The sequence below is a fragment of the Pelodiscus sinensis genome, chromosome 3 (genome assembly GCF_049634645.1).
Source record: "Pelodiscus sinensis isolate JC-2024 chromosome 3, ASM4963464v1, whole genome shotgun sequence".
NCBI lineage: Eukaryota > Metazoa > Chordata > Testudines > Trionychidae > Pelodiscus > Pelodiscus sinensis.
Window position 1 is genome coordinate 7,070,010 of NC_134713.1, and position 18,339 is coordinate 7,088,348.

Here is an 18,339-nt window from a genome sequence, read left to right on the forward strand (position 1 = left end):
GCAGGAGAGACTAAGGGTGTACAGAGAGGGGGGTGGACAGAAAGAAGCGTTGAATTGTCCTACAATAATGCAACCCTACAATAACACCAGCATGGAGGAGACCCTGCAATGACAAACTGCCCAGCGTGGGGGCAGGGAGGAGAGAGATTAGCCTCAAGGCAGAAACAGCTTTTCTTTGCAGGCAGCGCTGGGTAGATCATACACTAGGCGAGGGTGGGGGTGGTGAAATATATTAGCCATTCTTAGAGTCACCCTGGATGCTGTCTCTTTAATTAAAAGCCGGGCAGCAGGAGGGAGGCCCGAGCCAGCGGGATGGAGAGAAGCGGCTGGATCTTCACTAGAGCTCCTGAGGCCATCTCTTTGAAACTCCAATCTTCTTCCTTGGGTGTCTGCCCTTTCTTAAAAATCCACTTAGGCAGCGCTTTGTAATCAACTCGCCCACCGACGCGCACTGGAGACGGATGCTATGAATAGCAGCCGTGCTAAGCATTCGTTCCACTGTTTCAGCTGGAGCTGCATCCTCGAAAAGGGGAGGCAGATGCCTGCAGCAACCCCCAGGAGAACTGGAGGGGCAGAGGGCCATCTAAAGGAGACCAATGCCTTGGTCGGACTTACAGTTGGCTTAGAAACCAGCCTGGAGCAAACCTGTGTGGATTTCAAGTGAGCAGCTTAGCTGGGTTCAGCTGAAACCTGTTCTCGAGCCCCGACGCTGAAATACAGGCATTTGACACTGAAAGAAAGCAGACACGCAGGGAAATGGGACTGTCGGACCCTCCTTTGGGATCAGTTTGACTGTCTCGGTGTAAATTCCACTCTGTGTTCTACCAGTGTCGTGTTAGACCTGCCTGGGCTGCATGTGACCCTGGGCAGGGATAAGTACCAGGACAGCAGGCTGGAAGGTGTAGTGAGTTTGTCAGGCCCAGTAGGCATTGCTGTTACAGACCAGAAACCCCCTGGCCAGCTGGCACCAGTGGGCCTCTGTCACACGGCCACCTAGGCCGACAGTCACAAGCTCCGGTGTGTGAGGTGGAAGTGCCTAAATAAGCAGTGATGCTGTCACAAGCACTGAGCACCCGCAGGTCTCAATGGTGCTTCCACAGACGAGGATGCTCTTTTAGCTGCTTAAGTTTGGGGTTAAGAGCCTGAACTCCTGGGCTGGTATGAAACACCCACTGCCACAGGGCTCATAGCGTTATAGGGCTGGAAGAGACCTCGGGAGGTCATTGAGTCCAACCCCCTGCCCGTAGCAGGATCAACCCCAACTAAATCATCCCAGCCAGGGCTTTGTCAAGCCAGGACTTAAAAACCTCTAGAGATGGAGATTCCACCCCTCCCTAGAGAACCCATCCCAGTGCTTCCGTGCCCTCCTAGGGAAATAGATTTTCCTAATATCCAACCTAGACCTCCCCCACTGCAACTTGAGACCATTGCTCCTGGATCTGCCATCTGTCACTACTGTGAACAGCCTCTCTCCATCCTCGTAGGAACCCCCCTTCAGGTAGTTGAAGGCTGCTATCAAATCCCCCCTCACTCTTCTAAGCCCAAATCCCTCAGCCTCCCCTCATAAATCACATGTGCCAGCCCTCTAATTGTTTTTGTTCCCCTCTGCTGGACTCTCTCCAATGTGTCCACACCCTTTCTGTAATAGTGGGCCCAGAACTGGATGCAATACTCCAGATGTGGCCTCACCAGTGTGGAATAAAAAGGGCTAATCACTTCCCTAGCTCTGGTTCCCCCATCTCGGCCTAAATCCCATTAATCAAGCATCACCTGGTTTTGAAACTCAGCACGGCATCTGCAGAGGCGCTTTGCAAACCATAAGGCCTTTGGAGCCTCAGATGCGGGGTCATTGGCAGCCGGTCCTGCCCATGAGGTTGCGTAGTCGATGTTCTCACCCTCCTCTCTCTCTCTGCAGGAGGGCTTCTGGCTGGCTTGCCAGAAGACCCAGCTCCAAGCCAGATCCTAGCGGAAGCAGATCTCCAGTACTTCATCCAGCAGTATAAAAAGTGTGGCTTCAGGTAAGCTAAGCTGAAGAAGGAAGTAAGAGTCTGGTGCCGGAGAGAGAGATTGCCTTGGATGTTCACATGGAGGCTGTGATAAGGCCAGTGGCTGTTTATTTGTGTCAGGCCTGTTCCCCACTCTGGCACTCCAAGTGCAGAAAGTGAGGGCCTGCTAGAGGGTTTCAAAACCTCGCCTCTACAGGCACGGGCTACAAAACCTTCCCCCCAGAATCATAATCCACAGATTCTGGGAAATCACTGGCACCATGAAGTGCTTTTTATCCCTAAAAACCAGGGGTGAACGCTTGAAATCTCCCCCAGGGTACCCCAAGCTCTTTTGCTCCAAAAGAGCTTGAAAAAGGAAAAGAGAAAAACAATCTGCAGTCTCTGGTAGCTGACCCCTCAGTGGGAGGCATGCACATACACAGACAGATCTTCCAGGACACAAGAATCAACTCATCACTGTCAAAAAAGTGATTTTATTACAACACAAAAGATAAACTTGAGGAAGCAGACTTGGTTGCAAGATGTTACAAATAAAAACAAATGAAAAAAAAACAACAGAGAAAAGTCTGTGGGTACGATGCAAGATAGTCAGTGTGGAGGAGAGGCATAAATTCACACAGAGCAATTCAAACCAAACCACAAAATAAAATAAATTACCCTGAACGTGACTGGATTCACTTTTTCCTTTTACTTCTCATTTTCTTTGTTCAGCCCTCTCCCATGCCCTGAATTCCTTGGAGGCATGGTAGTCCTGCCTGGGTTTAAATCTTTCAGTGTCTCTCAACCTCTAGAATAGTAATAGAAATGTAGCCGTGTTAGTCTGGTGTAGCTGAAGCAAAATACAGGACTATGTAGCACTTTAAAGACTAACAAGATGGTTTATTAGATGATGAGCTTCCGTGGGCCAGACCCACTTCCTCAGATCAAATAGTGGAAGAAAGTAGTCACAACCATATATACCAAAGGATACAATTTAAAAAAATGAACACATATGAAAAGGACAAATCACATTTCAGAACAGAAGGGGGATGCGGGGGGGGGGGGGGGGGGGGAAGGAAGGTAAGTGTCTGTGAGCTAATGGTATTAGAGGTGATAATTGGGGAAGCTATCTTTGTAATGGGTAAGGTAGTTGGGGTCTTTGTTCAATCCCCCCCGGAGAGTGTCAAATTTTAGCATGAATGACAGTTCAGAGGATTCCCTTTCAAGTGCAGATGTAAAAGGTCTTTGTAGCAGAATGCAGGTGGTTAAGTCGTTGAGACAGTGTCCTTTCTGGTTGAAATGGCAAGAAATTTTCTTCTTTGTGATCCTGTCTGATATCTGTTTTGTGAGCATTAATCCTTTGGCAAAGTGTCTGAGACGTTTGTCCAGTGTACATAGCAGATGGACACTTTCGGCACATGATAACATAAATTATATTTCTGGTAGTTGAGGTAGGAGTGCCAGGCTGGTGCATAGCCCATATTTACGTGTGGATCCTGAGATGAGCAATGGTCTCAAGTTACAGCGGGGGAGGTCTAGGTTGGATATTAGGAAAACTATTTCACTAGGAGGGTGGGGAAGCACTGGGATGGGTTACCCAGAGAAGTGATGGAATCTCCATCCCTACAGGTTTTTAAGTCTCGTCTGGGATGATTTAGTTGGTCTTGCTTTTAGCAAGGAGTTGAACTTGATCATAGACTCCTCGAGCTGGAAGAGACCTCAGGAGGTATCAAGTCCAGCCCCCTGCCCAAGGCAGGACCAATCCCAACTCAATCAATCCAGCCAGGGCCATGTTAAGCTGAGACTTAAAAACCTCTAGGGATGGAGATTCCACCACCTCCCTAGGGAACCCATTCCAGTGCTTCACCACCCTCCTACTAGGGAAATAGTTTTTCCTAATATCCAGCCTAGACCTCCCCCACTGTAACTTGAGACCGTTGCTCCTTGTTCTGCCATCCATCACTACTGAGAACAGCCTCTCTCCATCCTCTTTGGAACCTCCCTTCAGGGAGTTGAAGGCTGCTCTCAAATCCCCCCTCACTCTTCTCTACTGCAGACTAAACAAACCCAAATCCCTCAGTCTCTCCTCATAGGTCATGCACTCCAGCCCCCTCAGCATTTTGGTCACCCTCCAGTGGACCCTCTCCAATGCGGCCACATCCTTTCTATAGTGGGGGGCTCAGAGCTGGACACAATACTCCAGATGTGGCCTCACCAGAACCGAATAAAGGGGAATAATCACTTCTCTAGATCTGCTGGCAGTGCTCCTCCTAATGCAACCTAATATGCCATTAGCCTTCTTGGCTACAAGAGCACCCTGTTGACTCATATCCAGCTTCTCATCCACTGGAATCCCCACGTCTTTCTCTACAGAACTGCTGCTTAGCCAGTCGATCCCCAGCCTGTAACAGTGGTTGGGATTCTTCTGTCCCACGTGCAGGACTGTACACTTGTCCTTGTAGAAATCTGATGAGGTTCATTTGGCCCAATCCTCTAATCTGTCTAGGTCACCCTGGACCCTATCCCTGCCCTCCAACGTATCTACCTCTCCGCCTAGCTTAGTGTCATCCGCCAACTTGCTGATGGTGCCATCCATCCCTTCATCCAGCTCAGTCATAAAGATGTTGAACAAAACCAGATGACCTCCTGAGGTCTCTTCCAACCCACTGATTCCATGAGCTGCTATAGAAAGCCCATCTTAGAGGGCTTGGGCGTGGGGGGTGGAGAAGTGCCTGCCCTGGCATCGCAAGGAAATACCAGTTCTGGCAAAATATTCCGCCCGCGGTTTTGGCTGCGGCTCCCTGGGGAATGCAGCAGCAGAGAACTTCCAGGATCCCTACGAATGAAGTAAGTGCCTCTCCCTTTGTCTCACCCGTAGGGCGCCACTGAACTGGTACCGGAACATGCAAGCCAACTGGCTGTGGAGCCTCTCTGCAAAAGACAGGAAGGTGAGCGCGCATCCTGGCGCCACAGCTGTCTCTGCGCTGAGCCAGGGAAGGAGCTAGGTTAGAGTTCTCCATCCCGATTCCTGGGCCGAGGGAACTTGCCTAGCGCAGCCTGTGGTGCCTTCCTTCCCGGGAGCAGGATTAAGAGTCGCTAGGTAGCAGGTGCTAGGCTCAGCTGTTGGCCCTGTCTTATCTGGCGGGCGCGGGCGCCGGCGTCAGGAAGCCTGGTAGCCCCTTGATTCTCCGCCAGGAAGTGTTGGCAGAGGGCCAGGTAGTCTTTGTGGTACCCTCATTGAGGAAGCCTGGCTGTGGTTGTCCTGTACTTGGGATTAAGACTGACAGGGGCTCCCCCAATCAGTACAACCCTCCCCCCCCCAGAGTGAGCTGACAATGGTTCCTACCCAGCTCCCAGGCTATCCTTTTCGCAGAAGAAAGGAGAAGCTTCCCGGGATGGAGGAGGGGCTGTAATCCCCTGCCACCTGCACAGAACATCTGGACTCCACCGTCCGCCGCTGGCCAGGTGTGATCCAATAGCTCTGTGCTGGGAGGTAGAACGACACCATTGGCAAGCTATGGGCTCCGGGCCGGGTTTTTAAGGTATTGCGATGTTTGCTTTAGGGACCCAGGTAGCTTTCAGCATCTGCTTCCCTTCACCTTCATAGTCCTAGAACTTGCTTTCAGCACTTGCCAGCCTGCCCTGCTGCAGTGCCTGGTGGTGTCCTGCTCCTTCGTGCCTTCCTGTGATCCACCTCACCGGATTGGCTGTGCTTGGGGATCAGCACTTAGGCAACCCTCTTTTCCTGGCCCTGTTCCTAGGCCTGCAGACGTGGGCTCCTGAGGTGGTGAAGCCGCTAGGTAGCCACCATTCTAGTCTACACAGCCCCTGCCGACCCGCTCCCCTGGATCCTCCATGAATCGGCTCCGGGCAGGGTGACCACTGTGATCGCTGGGGAAGGAGCGTGTTTACAGAGTGGAAGATTTGATCCAGGGGTAGCTCATTTCGTGCCCGCGTCTCTCTCCCCCTGCAGATCCTGGTGCCAGCTCTGATGGTCACTGCTGGGAAGGACCTTGTTCTCCACCCGAATATGAGCAAGGGCATGGAGGAGTGGGTAAGTGATCGCATTGTCCGGCGGGATGAGACCCTGCCCAGAGGCATCCTGGTGATGCCTTCCTGTGTCCTTGGGCTGCCGCCCGTTCCCCGATACTCCATCCCAGCTGAGTGCAGCCCTCGTAAGGGGCTCATGGGAAGTGAGTGCCAGGAGTTCCCTGTAGCAGGAGGCCCTTGAGTCAAAGCCAGCGGCTGCCTGGATCCCACAAGCTATGTCTGCTGAGAAGTCGATACGAGCGATCAAAACTCATGCTTCCAGCCCCGTGCATGGGCCAGGCCGGCATGCTGTCCTGCGGGAAGCACCACACCTGGCTAAGTCCACGAGGGTCGGGGAGTTGCCTGTCCTCTCCGGCATCAAGAATTGGCCACTGCTGGGTTCCTGGGGCCTGGCCGGATGGGGCGGATCTGTACCCAGAGGCTCAGCAGCATCTTGGGAGTGTCTTGGGCATTTCTTTCCAGATTCCCCAGCTGACCCGGGCCCACATCGAAGAGTGCGGACACTGGACACAGATGGACAGGTACTGCATGCACAGCTGGGGTGGGTCTGCAGCTTTTAAAGACCTGTATTCAGCAACCACAAGGGGCCTGAGTATAAGCCCTGCCTGGAAGCCAGCTCTTGCTCCAGTGCCCCAATGCTCAGAGCGCATTTGACAAGCCTGAGTATGTGCCGCGAGGGCAAGGTCCAGGGCTGGCGTTTGCTGGCAGGTGGGTTTGATGGCCGGGAATGCTTGCAGCATTGCGAGTGAAGCTGGTAAGGGCGGTCAGCTGTCGTGCTCTGGTCCGTGACCTGATCTGCCTGCAGGGATCACTCCGGATTATTCCCCACTGATGATGAAGCCTCGTGCAATTAGCCAAAGGGATTAGTGATTTCTAACATGTCCTCTGCAACCACAAGCACTGGCCTGTGCTTGGATGGGCCAGAAAATACTGGCTGCCAATTACAGGCTGAACATTGACCCCAGACCTGCCAATGGGCCCTTTAGACTCACCGCCAGAACATGGAGTGGCACACTCCAGAGCCCCACGTCACCTGCTCTGGCCAGCTGTGAGGGTCTTTTGGGGAGGTGCCACATTAAGTGGGGGATGGCTGTCCTAGCCCCGCCCCTTGCACCTTGGCCCCGCCCCTTCTGGGAGCAAGGAGCTGCTCTGCCCCTCTCCCCACTCCCATGCCCAAGGGCCCAGCATTTCCGTCAGCTCCCCTGTTTGACTCCAAAATGCCTTTTTGGCTAAATAGAATGTTAATTATTTGATTGTTCTATTTTTTCAATCAAACCAGGGTGCCAAGTCCAGTGCCCTACAGAAGTCGAAGTCTGTTGCATCAATGCTAGTTGTTTATTTGATCCCATAACATAAGAACTAGGGCTCACCAAATGAAATTAATAGGCAGCAAGTTTAAAACAAACAAAAGGAAGTTTTTCTTCCTGCAGCGCACAGTCAACCTGTGGAACTCCTTGCCAGAGGATGTGGCAAAGGCTAGGACTTCCACTGACTTCAGAGGGTGCTGAGTTCTGCCAGATTAGGCTGCTGTTTGCATAACCCAGCCTGCTTCGATGGCAGCATCACTGCCTGGGGACACAACCTGGTGCCCGACTTGTCCACAAGCCTGCATCTCCATACCAAAGCCCAACACGTGAGTTCGGAGAGGTGGCATCCGCTCAGCCAGCGCAATGGGGACTGTTGAATTTGACCCCGAATACATGTCCCTCCCACCAGCCATGGCGAGTGCTGACAAGGGAGTTCATTAAAGCCCCAGCCCTGGACAATCCCCCGGGTACAAGGGAAGGCCTCAGTGGCATCATCCCAGCTGTGATCCTCAGCACGCATGTGTAACCCGAATTACTCTGCCGGCTGCTTGGAGCTGTGTAAAGCAGTGTTTCTCAACCTATTTTTTAAATAAATTATCCCTTTAAATTTTTTTTAAAGTACCCCTTTAAAGAAAAATTATAAGTACCCCCAGTACCTACTGTTTTCAGACACACGCACAATTTTTTTCTACCGTTGCAACACATTTGCTTAAACAACTTCATAGAATCATAGAACTGGAAGAGACCTCAGAAGGTCATCAAGTCCAGCCCCCTGCTCTAGGCAGGACCAATCCCAACTAAATCAATCCGGCCAGGGCTTTGTCAAGCCGAGACTTAAACACCTCTAGGGATGGAGACTCCACTACTTCCCTAGGTAACCCATTCCAGTGCTTCACCACCCTCCTAGTGAAATAGTTTTCCTAATATCCAACCTGGACCTCTCCCACCACAACTTGAGACCATTGCTCCTAGTTCTGCCATCTGTTACTACTGAGAACAGCCTCTCTCCATCCTCTTTGGAACCCCCCTTCAGGAAGTTGAAGGCTGCTCTCAAATCCCCCCTCGCTCTTTGCTTCTGCAGGCTAAAGAGACCCAACTCCCTCAGCCTCTCCTCATAAGTCATATGCTCCAGCCGGGCAGGCGATGAAATTTTTGGGTGTAAAAAATACAAAAATAATAGTTTTCTCCAAATTTCAGTTGTGTTGACGTACCCCTTAGACTTCTCTTGAGTACCTCTCAGGGTACTCAGACCACTGGCTGAGAAACCTGGGTGTAAAGAACCGTCTGACCCAGCCCATTGGGTGCTTTTATAATTCGCTCTAGTAAAGCAGTCTCGTGAGCTTAGCCCACGTCATCGGCCGGCTGGCTGGCATTTCGCCCCGAGGAATTATCAGCGAAAGAGCCAGAGAGGAGTCAGGCTGGGAGGGGCCGTCTCACGAGAGTCGATTAGCGTAGTTAAGTGAGTGGAGCTGAGAGGCGAGTACCAGCAGCATCTCCGAGGGGAAGGCGGGAGAGGAACTGGTCCAGGGAGGCAAGTGGGCAGGAGCTGGTGTAATGGGGGTTGGGGGGCGGGTACTTCGTGCTGTACCTTCTAAGGGCAGAATACGGCCCCTTTTCCTGGCATGTCGGAGTACTTCAGTCACGAGCATTATAAGCTGCTGGCTGGCCCCAGGGAGTGCAAAGTGGGCATTAATGGACTAATCCTTATCCACCGGCTGCTTCTACACCCAAGGCCTCTAATTCTCTTACCTCTGTGGCAAGGCCTCAGTTTCCAGGGGAGGCAGCCCCTAGCCTGCGCCCAGCGCGCCCCAAACCCAGGAGGTTTTCCCCAGCAGATGTGGGTCTCTTCTGCCCCTTTCAGGCCCTGGTTTTCCCTAAGTACTTCCTCATAGTGAATCCTTCCTCATCCAGCTGCATCCTTCTCCCCTCTTGCAAGGAGCTGGGTCTGATTTATGTAGGCCCAGACACCTCCTGCCCCTCCCCCGCCGCCCCACATGTCCAGCAGTCTGAGGGGACAGGATAATTGGATAATTTTCTTTTTTCTTCTCTCTCCCCCTCCATGAGACAGTTCACTTTGTTGCAAACATATTTATCCTCACACGTCCATGGGAGGGAGGGCAGGACTAGTATCTCAATTTTACTGCCAGGGAAACTGAGGCACGGCTAAGTGACTTACCTAGGCAGTCAGTAGCAGAGGAGGGAGTGGAATTCAAGTCCCTTCTGAGACTTGTGACTGCTGCCGGCCCATCTTTCCTCCCAAGGAGATCAAGAAGCCATTTGCCCAGGGCAGTGGGGGAACATCCTCACTTGGGAAGTGTAGGAACGTGCTAACCACATTCCCAATTCTCTCCCACGCGAACAGCGAGTTCCTTCTTCCCCCAGGCTGGCTGTGACTTTGAGCAGGATGTTTCAGGTACCTGGGAAGGGCCAGCAGTGTGTGTGGGGGGGGCGGGGGGGGGGGGGAGGAGGTATAAATTAAAGAAGGTTCCACCCTTTCTTTAAATTAAACCTTCATATTATTGGAAAGGAAAATACACCACTGACGTTCCTTTACCTTTGCCCATCGGCCAGTGGGTAAACCCCCTCCCCCTCCATAAGTTCCTAGCTCTGTTCCATTTTCCTCCTGTTCTCAGCCCACAGAAAGTATTCGTCCTCTGTCTCCTTCGTGCCACAAAACGTCTGCGCCTCTGAGAGCGCGTACTTCATCTTCTCCATGGAGGCTTCTGGCGAAATAACTCCCCACTGCCTGCTCATCCGTGACTCCTTGAACTAAATCACTCGGGCCGGGCCCGAGTGTCAGAGGGCCCGAGTGATAGAGCTACTGCAGAAAAAATAAAAGCAACCAGGCTGCCAGGCAGCGAAGTCAGCCAGCAGGAGCAATTGGATTTCTGCAAAGTGCATGTGTAATACGATAAGTCCAAATGGCTGAGAGATGCCTCTCTCTCTGCACCCCGGCTTGGAATCCAACTCGCTTTCTGCTCTTCTACAACGTCATCTCAAATCTCGCCAGCTACATTGCGAGGCGGAGTACTCGCCTGGCTTTAGAGGATGCGAATGAGAGTGCCAGGAGTGACTAGTGCAGTAAAGGACAGAGCCATCAGACAGGCCATCGACTAGGGAGAGATCGTTGCTGAATAACGTTACACGTGCTCATGGAAAGGAACAGAACATCCGGCTCTCATCTCTCTCTGCGGGGACGGGCCGCCGACATTGCGGGTTTGTAATGGACACGACTCCTCAGCCAGAGCTGAGGCGGTGCTAGAGGGTAGCGTTTTGCATTAAATCATGTAGTAATTGGTCTGGGAGATGATTCAAAGCTATATCGGGTGCCGCCCATTGACAGGCCCAGAGAGCTGTGATGTTGCAGAGGAAGCCTATTAAGTAGCGATCACCTTCAAAAGAAACAGCAGAGGGTTTGTAATTTGCCTACCAGACTATTGGAATGGCTTAAGAGCCTTTCCCTCTCCTTACAAGTGGTTTAAATTACTCTGCTGTCGGATCTAAATGCTCCCTGCATTTTGGGAGGCTTTGGGTCCCATCTGAGTGTCCCAACTGATTTCCCTGGGCCTTATTTGTCTTTTCAGCCCTGTTTGGGTCATTCAAGTCAAGGCAGCTCTGCTCAGCTATAGGAGAGGAGCACTGGGCCCATAAGCATTATGAGAGAGTGCCATTCACCCAGCGTTTCTTCTCTTTCAAAGACTAATTAGTCTCTCCTCCCAACACCCTCTGTGATATACACCCGCATCTTCATTCCACAGACACGGCAGCGGAAGCAGAGAGATTAATTGGCTTGTGTGGAGCCCGACACAGGTTAATAATCATGTTAGAACTCCAGGTTTCCTGGCAGAATTCTCTGCTCAGACCAATGGATTTCACTTATGTATGTTAACATGCACCCATGTGGCATATTGCGCCTCGGTATCATGATATGCGATGCGATTGGCTGACGCAGAGAAAACTAGTGATCTTCTGAGCCAATCAGCACGCAGCCTTTTGATCATGGGCCAGAGAGTAACTCTAACATATTTGCATCTGTCAAAGGGCTGTCATTGTAGTTCACTTGTTCTCTAACTCTGCAAAGGGATGTCTGTGAGCATCAGTGTCTTTCACTGGAAATGAATATTTGGGGCTCGCTCCAGCCGGAGGTGACGCTCTGTCACGTAACCAGTGACGTAGTCTCTTGGAGGCTGTTTTCACTGACGGCTGTCAAGATGCACCCAGAGTGTGGATGATCGTTTGTGTCCCAGCTTAAAATAAGAGCTGCTTGCTGAATTGTGGGTGAAGCAAATAAACAGACACGTAAGAACGGCCAGACTGGGTCAGGCCAATGGTCCATCCAGCCCAGTATCCTGTCTGCCAACAGTGGCCAATACCAGATGCCCCAGAGGGAGCGAGAGGAAGAACACAACATGTGATCCCTCCCCTGTTACCCACCTGCAGACAAACAGAGGCTAGGGACACTATTCCTACCCATCCTGGCTAATAGCCATTGATGGACCTAACCTCCATGAATCTATCTAGCTCTTTTTTGAACCCTGTTAAAGTCCTAGCCTTCACCACATCCTGTGGCAAGGAGTTCCACAAGTTGACACTGCAGTGAGTGAAGAAAAACTTCCTTTTGTTTATTTTAAACTTGCTGCCTATTAATTTCATTTGGTGACCCCCAGTTCTTATATTGTGGGAATCAGTAAATAACTTTTATTCTTGTTTACACCATCCTGGTTTCCCTTAATCCTGCTACTGAACTTGGCCCTCTTCACTCAAAGATCTCCATGTGCTTTACAGATGCTGGCTTGTCCACTCTCACTCCCACCCTCTTCACCATCCTCTGATGGTCACCCCGCCCTGAGGCAACGTGGGTTGCTGTAGCTGCCGGTAGCATTGGGAGGGGATGAAGAATTCCGTATCCAAATGCCTCGGCAGGAGCATCCCAGGGAAGCAGAAGGGAATCACCCAAGCTGGAATTTGTTGCTTTCCTCTGATGTTAGCCCCCGCCGGACAAGGCAGGCTGATTTGATCCATCTCAGGTGTATCCACGGCACCTCTCACCGTGGTATCTGGGCACCAACCCAGTCATGCAAATATTTTCCTTCTCTGAGCGTGAATCATGGGTGTCTCTAAAAGGGGGAGTTAAAGGAGCCTTCAACACACAGTCCATGGAACTATTTTAACAGCCAGCAGGGAGGCGACCATCTTCCCAGCCTCACCATTCAATCCGTGGAGAAAAGTTTCAGGGCAAGCTTTCTCCCCGTGCCAGCTGAGCTCACCTGGTTGCCAGGAATCACTGGAGCCAAGCAGACACAACCTACCACCCTCTTGTCCATCACATGCATGACTCCCGTTCCCACCGTTGGATAAAACATCAAGTATCTGCACGGACAGGAGCAGAACTACATCGGCTGGTAATGCACAGGAGGAGAACGTAACACTGGCACTTAAGCATTCCCCTTTGAAGATTTCTATCAGGGTTGTAGCTGGAGCATTGGGACAGACCCCCTCCCATGCGTATGCCCCCTTGGATGAGTGGAAACAAAGGTCAATGAGTTAGTGCTGGCCCGTATTTTCTGTTCTAGGAAAGAGCCACATAATGGATTCATATCCCAGCTTTCTAGTCCCGCAGTAACTCAGGAGGGTGATAAACAGAGGCCCCTAACATTAGACACATTCCATTATCAGCGTCAGATTATTTGCATCCAAGAGTTGTAGAAGAGCTGGCCAAGGAGCAGTGGGGTGTGAGAACAGGGATATATGTGGTTTTGCTTGGTAGGTAGGACCAAGAGACAGGCCTAGTGGTTGGAGCAGTTTCAGACCTATGAGCCTGATGTCAATCTGGGGCAAAACAAAGGAATGGCTGATTTAGGACTGGAAAGGCGAAGAGTTAAAGGAGGGTGACAATGAATGTCGGCAGACATGGATTGATGGAAACGAGATGTTGTCAGACTTGAGTTTTGGACTAGATTACAAGTTTTGTTTATAAAAGTAGGAGTGTTGATGCAATAGACTTCAGCTTCTGTAGGGCATTGGACTTGGCACCATGCTTGGACTGAAAAATTAGAACAATCAAATAATTAACATTCTATTTAGCCAAAAAGGCATTTTGGAGTCAAACAGGGGCGCTGGCAGGAAGGCCGGGCACCTGGACAATGTGGGGGACTCCTTGCTCCCAGAAAGGGTGGGACCTGGGGCGGAAGGGGCGGGGCTAGGGCAGCCAGTCCCACGTCAGCATGGCACCTCCCCCACAGACCCTCAAAGCCAGCCGGAGCAGGTGGCGGTGATTCTAACGGGCCCGTTGGTGGGCCTGGAGTTAAATGTTCAGCTTGTAACGGGCAGCCTCTATTTTCCCTAGGTTAATACCACATCGTTTAATCATAACATGGATCATTTTCTTCTAAACTTTTCATGGGACATGAAATACATTTCATAGAAGTGAGACTGCGCAGCTGGGAAATGGACAGAAGCCGAATTTTCCTTGGGGTGTAAAAGCGAGGCAGGCAGGAGCCATCTCAGCTTAATGAAGCGTGTGGCTTTGTTTTGTTCTTTACAGGCCGGCTGCTCTGAATCACATCCTCATCGAGTGGCTGGAGAAAGTTCACGACAATTCTTTGCTGCAGAAGATTTCGAAACTCTGAGTTTCCCCTCGACTTCCTGCTTCATTGGACGCTCTTGCTGCTGGGGCGTGAGGGTGGCTCTGCCAGTTTTGCCCGACGGGGTGCAGCTGCACGCCGGAGGGGCTAGGTTTTGCCTCTGGGGTTTGGTTTTCCAGGTGTCCAGTGGGAAAGTTAGGGTAAGCTGGGCTCCGCTAGCCACATCAAGCTGCATAACGGCCCGCCTTTGTCCTTACATCGCTGTGAGGGATTTTAGCATCTAACTCAGACTCTGGGCAGTTTTCCTGTGTGTGTTGTGATGCAGAGGACACCAGTGTATCCTGGCAAATGCAGAGGCCGGGTCCAAATCTCAAAGCTGCAGGGGGCGGTAAAGCGAGTGTTGTCATAGCCTTAGCATGTAATGGAAGCTGCAAAGAAAAAAAAAATTCCCTGGGTAGCGAGAGACTCAGGGGCAGTGGGTATCATAGCTGGGGGAAGAGATTGTCTTCCCAAACCACCAGGCTGGCCCCGCCCACTCTCTGCCCACAGAACACCTACTGTAGGAGCACTGGGGATGGAGTATTGCTGCCCCCGAGCGCCAGCCCGCTCTGGGGTCGGGGAGTCTGGGGCCGCACACTCTCCTCCCTCCCCATGGAGCAGGGGTGGGCAGCTTGGCACCTGTGGGGGCAGGCCTGGGCAAAAGGGCAGGGCTGGGGGCGGGGCTGAGGGCTTGCTCTACCCTCACCCACTGCCCATGGAGTGACTGAACATTTCAAACGGGGATGCAAGTCCGAGGGGAAGCGTGACTCCCCAAGTGTCGCCTGCATCCACAGCTGACGAGTTATGCAACCAAACGGCCCAGCTAAAGCCCTGTAAATAGTTTGTGGTGGTAACTTTCCTCCTCTAGCAAACGCCTTCCTCAGGGTTTGGTTCCACTTGGCCCCCAAACCAGACCGGCCCGTTTTCTAGCTCACACACCTCTGCAAGAAGCGACAAGGGAGGGAGCTTTTGTCCCCTGAAATCGCCTGAAAGCAGCGAGTCATCTTTGATTTCCGCCATTCAGACTAGAGAGCGGTGATGTCCATTCTGACATAGCCTCCCGCCCAAGCCTTGGCCCCTGGCAAATGCCTAAGCCGCGGAAGGCACAATATGCCCGTGGGCCAGAGCTGGCCTGCCACGCCTGTGGATCCTGCCCACGGCCTCCATGACCCTCAGGTGGTCATGTGACTCTAGCTACCATGTGTCTCTTGCGGGGGGGGGGGGGAAGGAGGGGCTTTGCACAATGGCCCCGCCCCCAGCACAGGCATCGAAATCGGCCAAAGGGAGCTGTGGTTGTGCTGTGGTTGGGGGCAGCGTGTGACGTCTCTCGTGTGAAGAGGCAGCTGGCCACTTTGAGTGGCCTGTGATTGTGGCAGGCAGGGAGCCTGCTTAAGGGACCTGCTGGGCTGCTGGCTGGCAGCCACCTAGGTAAGCGCCTCCTGGCCAGGACCTCCACCTGGCACCCCACCCCCTCCTGCATCCTAATTGCCTGCCTCAGCTCACCACCCAGACCCTCTGCAATTAGATTTTGTTGAGTTAAACACCTGAGTTAACTGTGATGAATCCGCTTCCCTACTGGGTACTAATAACTTTTTTTTTAACTGCTTGGGGACCTAGCTTCTGCTTTTATCATTTCAAGAGTCTTTTGTAAATCAAGAATGGAAATAAATCATAGAAGCGATGTTACAACACCCAGCAATGTTCCCTCTAATTTTTTCAATTCATGTGCAGAATAAATTGTGCTATGTACACTGAGGCTGTGCAGATGTGCACCACCAGCAGAAAGACATAGTGACAGCTGTGGGCTGCGATGTTAATCAGCTGGGTGGCATTTGGGTCTTTCCTGGGGAGCTGCCCAAGCACTTAGCTTACAATGTATTTCCAGGCAGCAGCTGGATATGGTCAGGTTGCATTCATCCTGGTAGAGACTCTTTGTAAGGTGTGTTTGCAGTGCATTGTCACCCGAGTGCTTGTGGAAGACACTCAATGTGGTTAACAGTGAAAGCAGACAGAGAACCCCTTCCCCCGCCCCCCAGATCCTGAGATATCCTTCTTAGAAGGAAGCCTCACTGCAAGCCAAAAATGCGGAGAGCTGTTCTCCCAAGGTAAGTGTGCTCTGAAAATGAGGGACTATACAAGATTTTGACTAGAATCTAGATCTGGAATCTAGAGCTCCTTCCTAGCAACCAGACTGGGTCAGACCAAAGGTCCATCTAGCCTTGTGTCCTGTCTGCCAAAGGAGGCTAATTCCAGGTACCCCAGAGAGAATGAACAAAACTGGGAATCACTAAGGCTGTGTCCAGACTCAGGGTTTTTTTCGGGAAAAGTAGCCTTTTGCCGAAAAAACTTCCCCTGCGTCCAGACTCAAGCCGCGTTCTTTCGAAATTATTTCGAAAGAACGCGGCTTTTCTTTCGATGGCGGTAAACCTCGTTTCACGAGGAAGAATGCCTTCTTTCGAAAGTTCCTCTTTCGAAAGAAGGCGTTCTTCAATGTAAATAGGGCTTCCTCGAAAGAGAGCATCCAGACTCGCTGGGTGCTCTCTTTCGAAAAAGCGGATTGCTCTTTCGAAAGATCTGCCTGCAGTCTAGACGTGATCTTTCGAAAGAAGCCTGCAGTCTAGACATAGCCCATGTGATCCATCTTGACACCCATTCCCAGCTTCCAAAAAACAGAGATAAGGGACACCAAACCTGCCCATCCTGGATAATAGCCATTCATTAGACCTGTTTTCCATGAACTTATCGATTTCTTTTTTTTAACCCTGTTATAGTCTTGACCTTCCCAACATCCTCTGGCAAGGAGTTCCACAGGTTGTGTGGAAAAAGCTGTGCTTTTGTTTGTTTTAAACCTGCTGCCTGTCCTGTAATCACACCACCTCCTCTGGTCATCTGCGGCACACTCACAGCTACGCACCCCTGCTGTTCCTGTGAGTTTGTGCACCACACAACTGCAGAGGGGGGTGTTTACACTGAAGCTGCAAGCAAGCCTCGCCGTATGGTAGAGAGACTTGCGCTAGTGTGCTAAACATACACGTGCTCTGCCTCTCTGGCATAGACTCGGGTTAGCCAGCCAAGCTCAGACCAAGGGGGTGGGTGGGGTGGGTTTTGGGCTTGGGATGGGTGCTAGCATGAACCTCTGCCAGAGCCACTACGTCCATTCTGCCATTTTTAGCCCATTTGCTTGAGCAAAACTAATGCAAGTCTGTCTTGCTGTGCTTTTAGGCATGGCCAATTGCAGTGGAGAAATATCCAGAGCCCTCTGTTTTCACTAGGGCGCAAGAGTAAAAGAAATCCACTACCCAGCTCTCGCCAGCATGACTGGTTACTAGCTCTGCCCCTGTTCACCGGGTCTGTTCCACCAGGTGGAGAGATGCCTCTCTTCTGCCCATTTCTACCCACTCTAGGCACCCCCCTGTCTCTTGAATGCCTTCGCCCCCAAGACCTGTGCTGTGCCTCGCAACATCTGCAGGCTTCGTTCGTCTGCTGTTCACTTCTATGTACAGCTCGTTAGCAAAGGCAGACCCAGGGTTCACTGAGCCTGCGTTTCGTTAGCATCAGTGCAGGGGGATGGTGGGCAGGCGACAGGATGGGCTGTTCATGGTAAGCTGCAGACAAGTGACCCGTTCTGTAGAGTCGGAGCCGGGGGCGGCGTGGGCTGATGGCCTCCCATCGCGGGGAAGTAATTTTTTTCCATTGCATGATGCCAACTCGTACAGGGTCCCTGGAGTTTGAGCTCAGTTCTTTGTCTCTTCCCTTCCCCCTCCCTTATCTTTTCCAACCCACTTGCTGTTGAATGCCACATGTTTAATAACTGACTGCAAAACCATTTCCCACATGCTTTCTCCTCTCCTCCTTGTCTACGCTCCTCATCGTTAGGGTATTGAAGCACCTGCCAGAAATACATTACACGTCGTGATTGGCAGCCCTGGTCTCTGATCCAGATGGAGACTTGACTTGAAGTAGTCTGGAGGGGAAAAACCTCTTCGGCAGACCGGGTCACTGCAGGGTGACTTCAGATGTCAAGGTTCAATTCCTCCAAGACATTTAGGGTGCGTTTACACTGCACCCTTAGCTTGAAATAAGATACATCATTGGCATAGTGCAAATGATGTATCTTATTTCTACTTTATATTGAAATAGGTTGGTGTGTCTACATGACACCAAATTTTGAAATTTAATTTATTAATGGAGATTGCCTATCTCCTAGAACTGGAAGGGACCTTGAAAGGTCATCAAGTCCAGTCCCCTGCCTACACAGCAGGACCAAGTACCATCCCTGATGAATTTTTGCCCCAAATTCCTAAATGGCCTCCATAAGGATTGAACTTACAACGCTGGGTTTAACAGGCTAATGCTCAAACCACTGAGCTATCC

General features: G+C 51.5%; 1 protein-coding gene across 2 annotated transcripts in view; it reads left to right on the top strand.

The window, feature by feature from the left end:
* EPHX2 (epoxide hydrolase 2) overlaps positions 1 to 14,341 on the top strand; it is a 100,800-nt gene extending 86,459 nt beyond the window's left edge. For both annotated transcript variants that reach the window (XM_075923324.1, XM_075923325.1), the window contains 5 exons: positions 1,916 to 2,018; positions 4,864 to 4,933; positions 5,959 to 6,039; positions 6,498 to 6,556; positions 13,887 to 14,341. In XM_075923324.1, coding sequence (XP_075779439.1) covers positions 1,916 to 2,018; positions 4,864 to 4,933; positions 5,959 to 6,039; positions 6,498 to 6,556; positions 13,887 to 13,971 — 398 coding nt within the window. In that variant the 3' untranslated portion in view covers positions 13,972 to 14,341. The remainder of the gene's footprint in view (positions 1 to 1,915; positions 2,019 to 4,863; positions 4,934 to 5,958; positions 6,040 to 6,497; positions 6,557 to 13,886) is intronic.
* Positions 14,342 to 18,339: the final 3,998 nt, after the last annotated feature.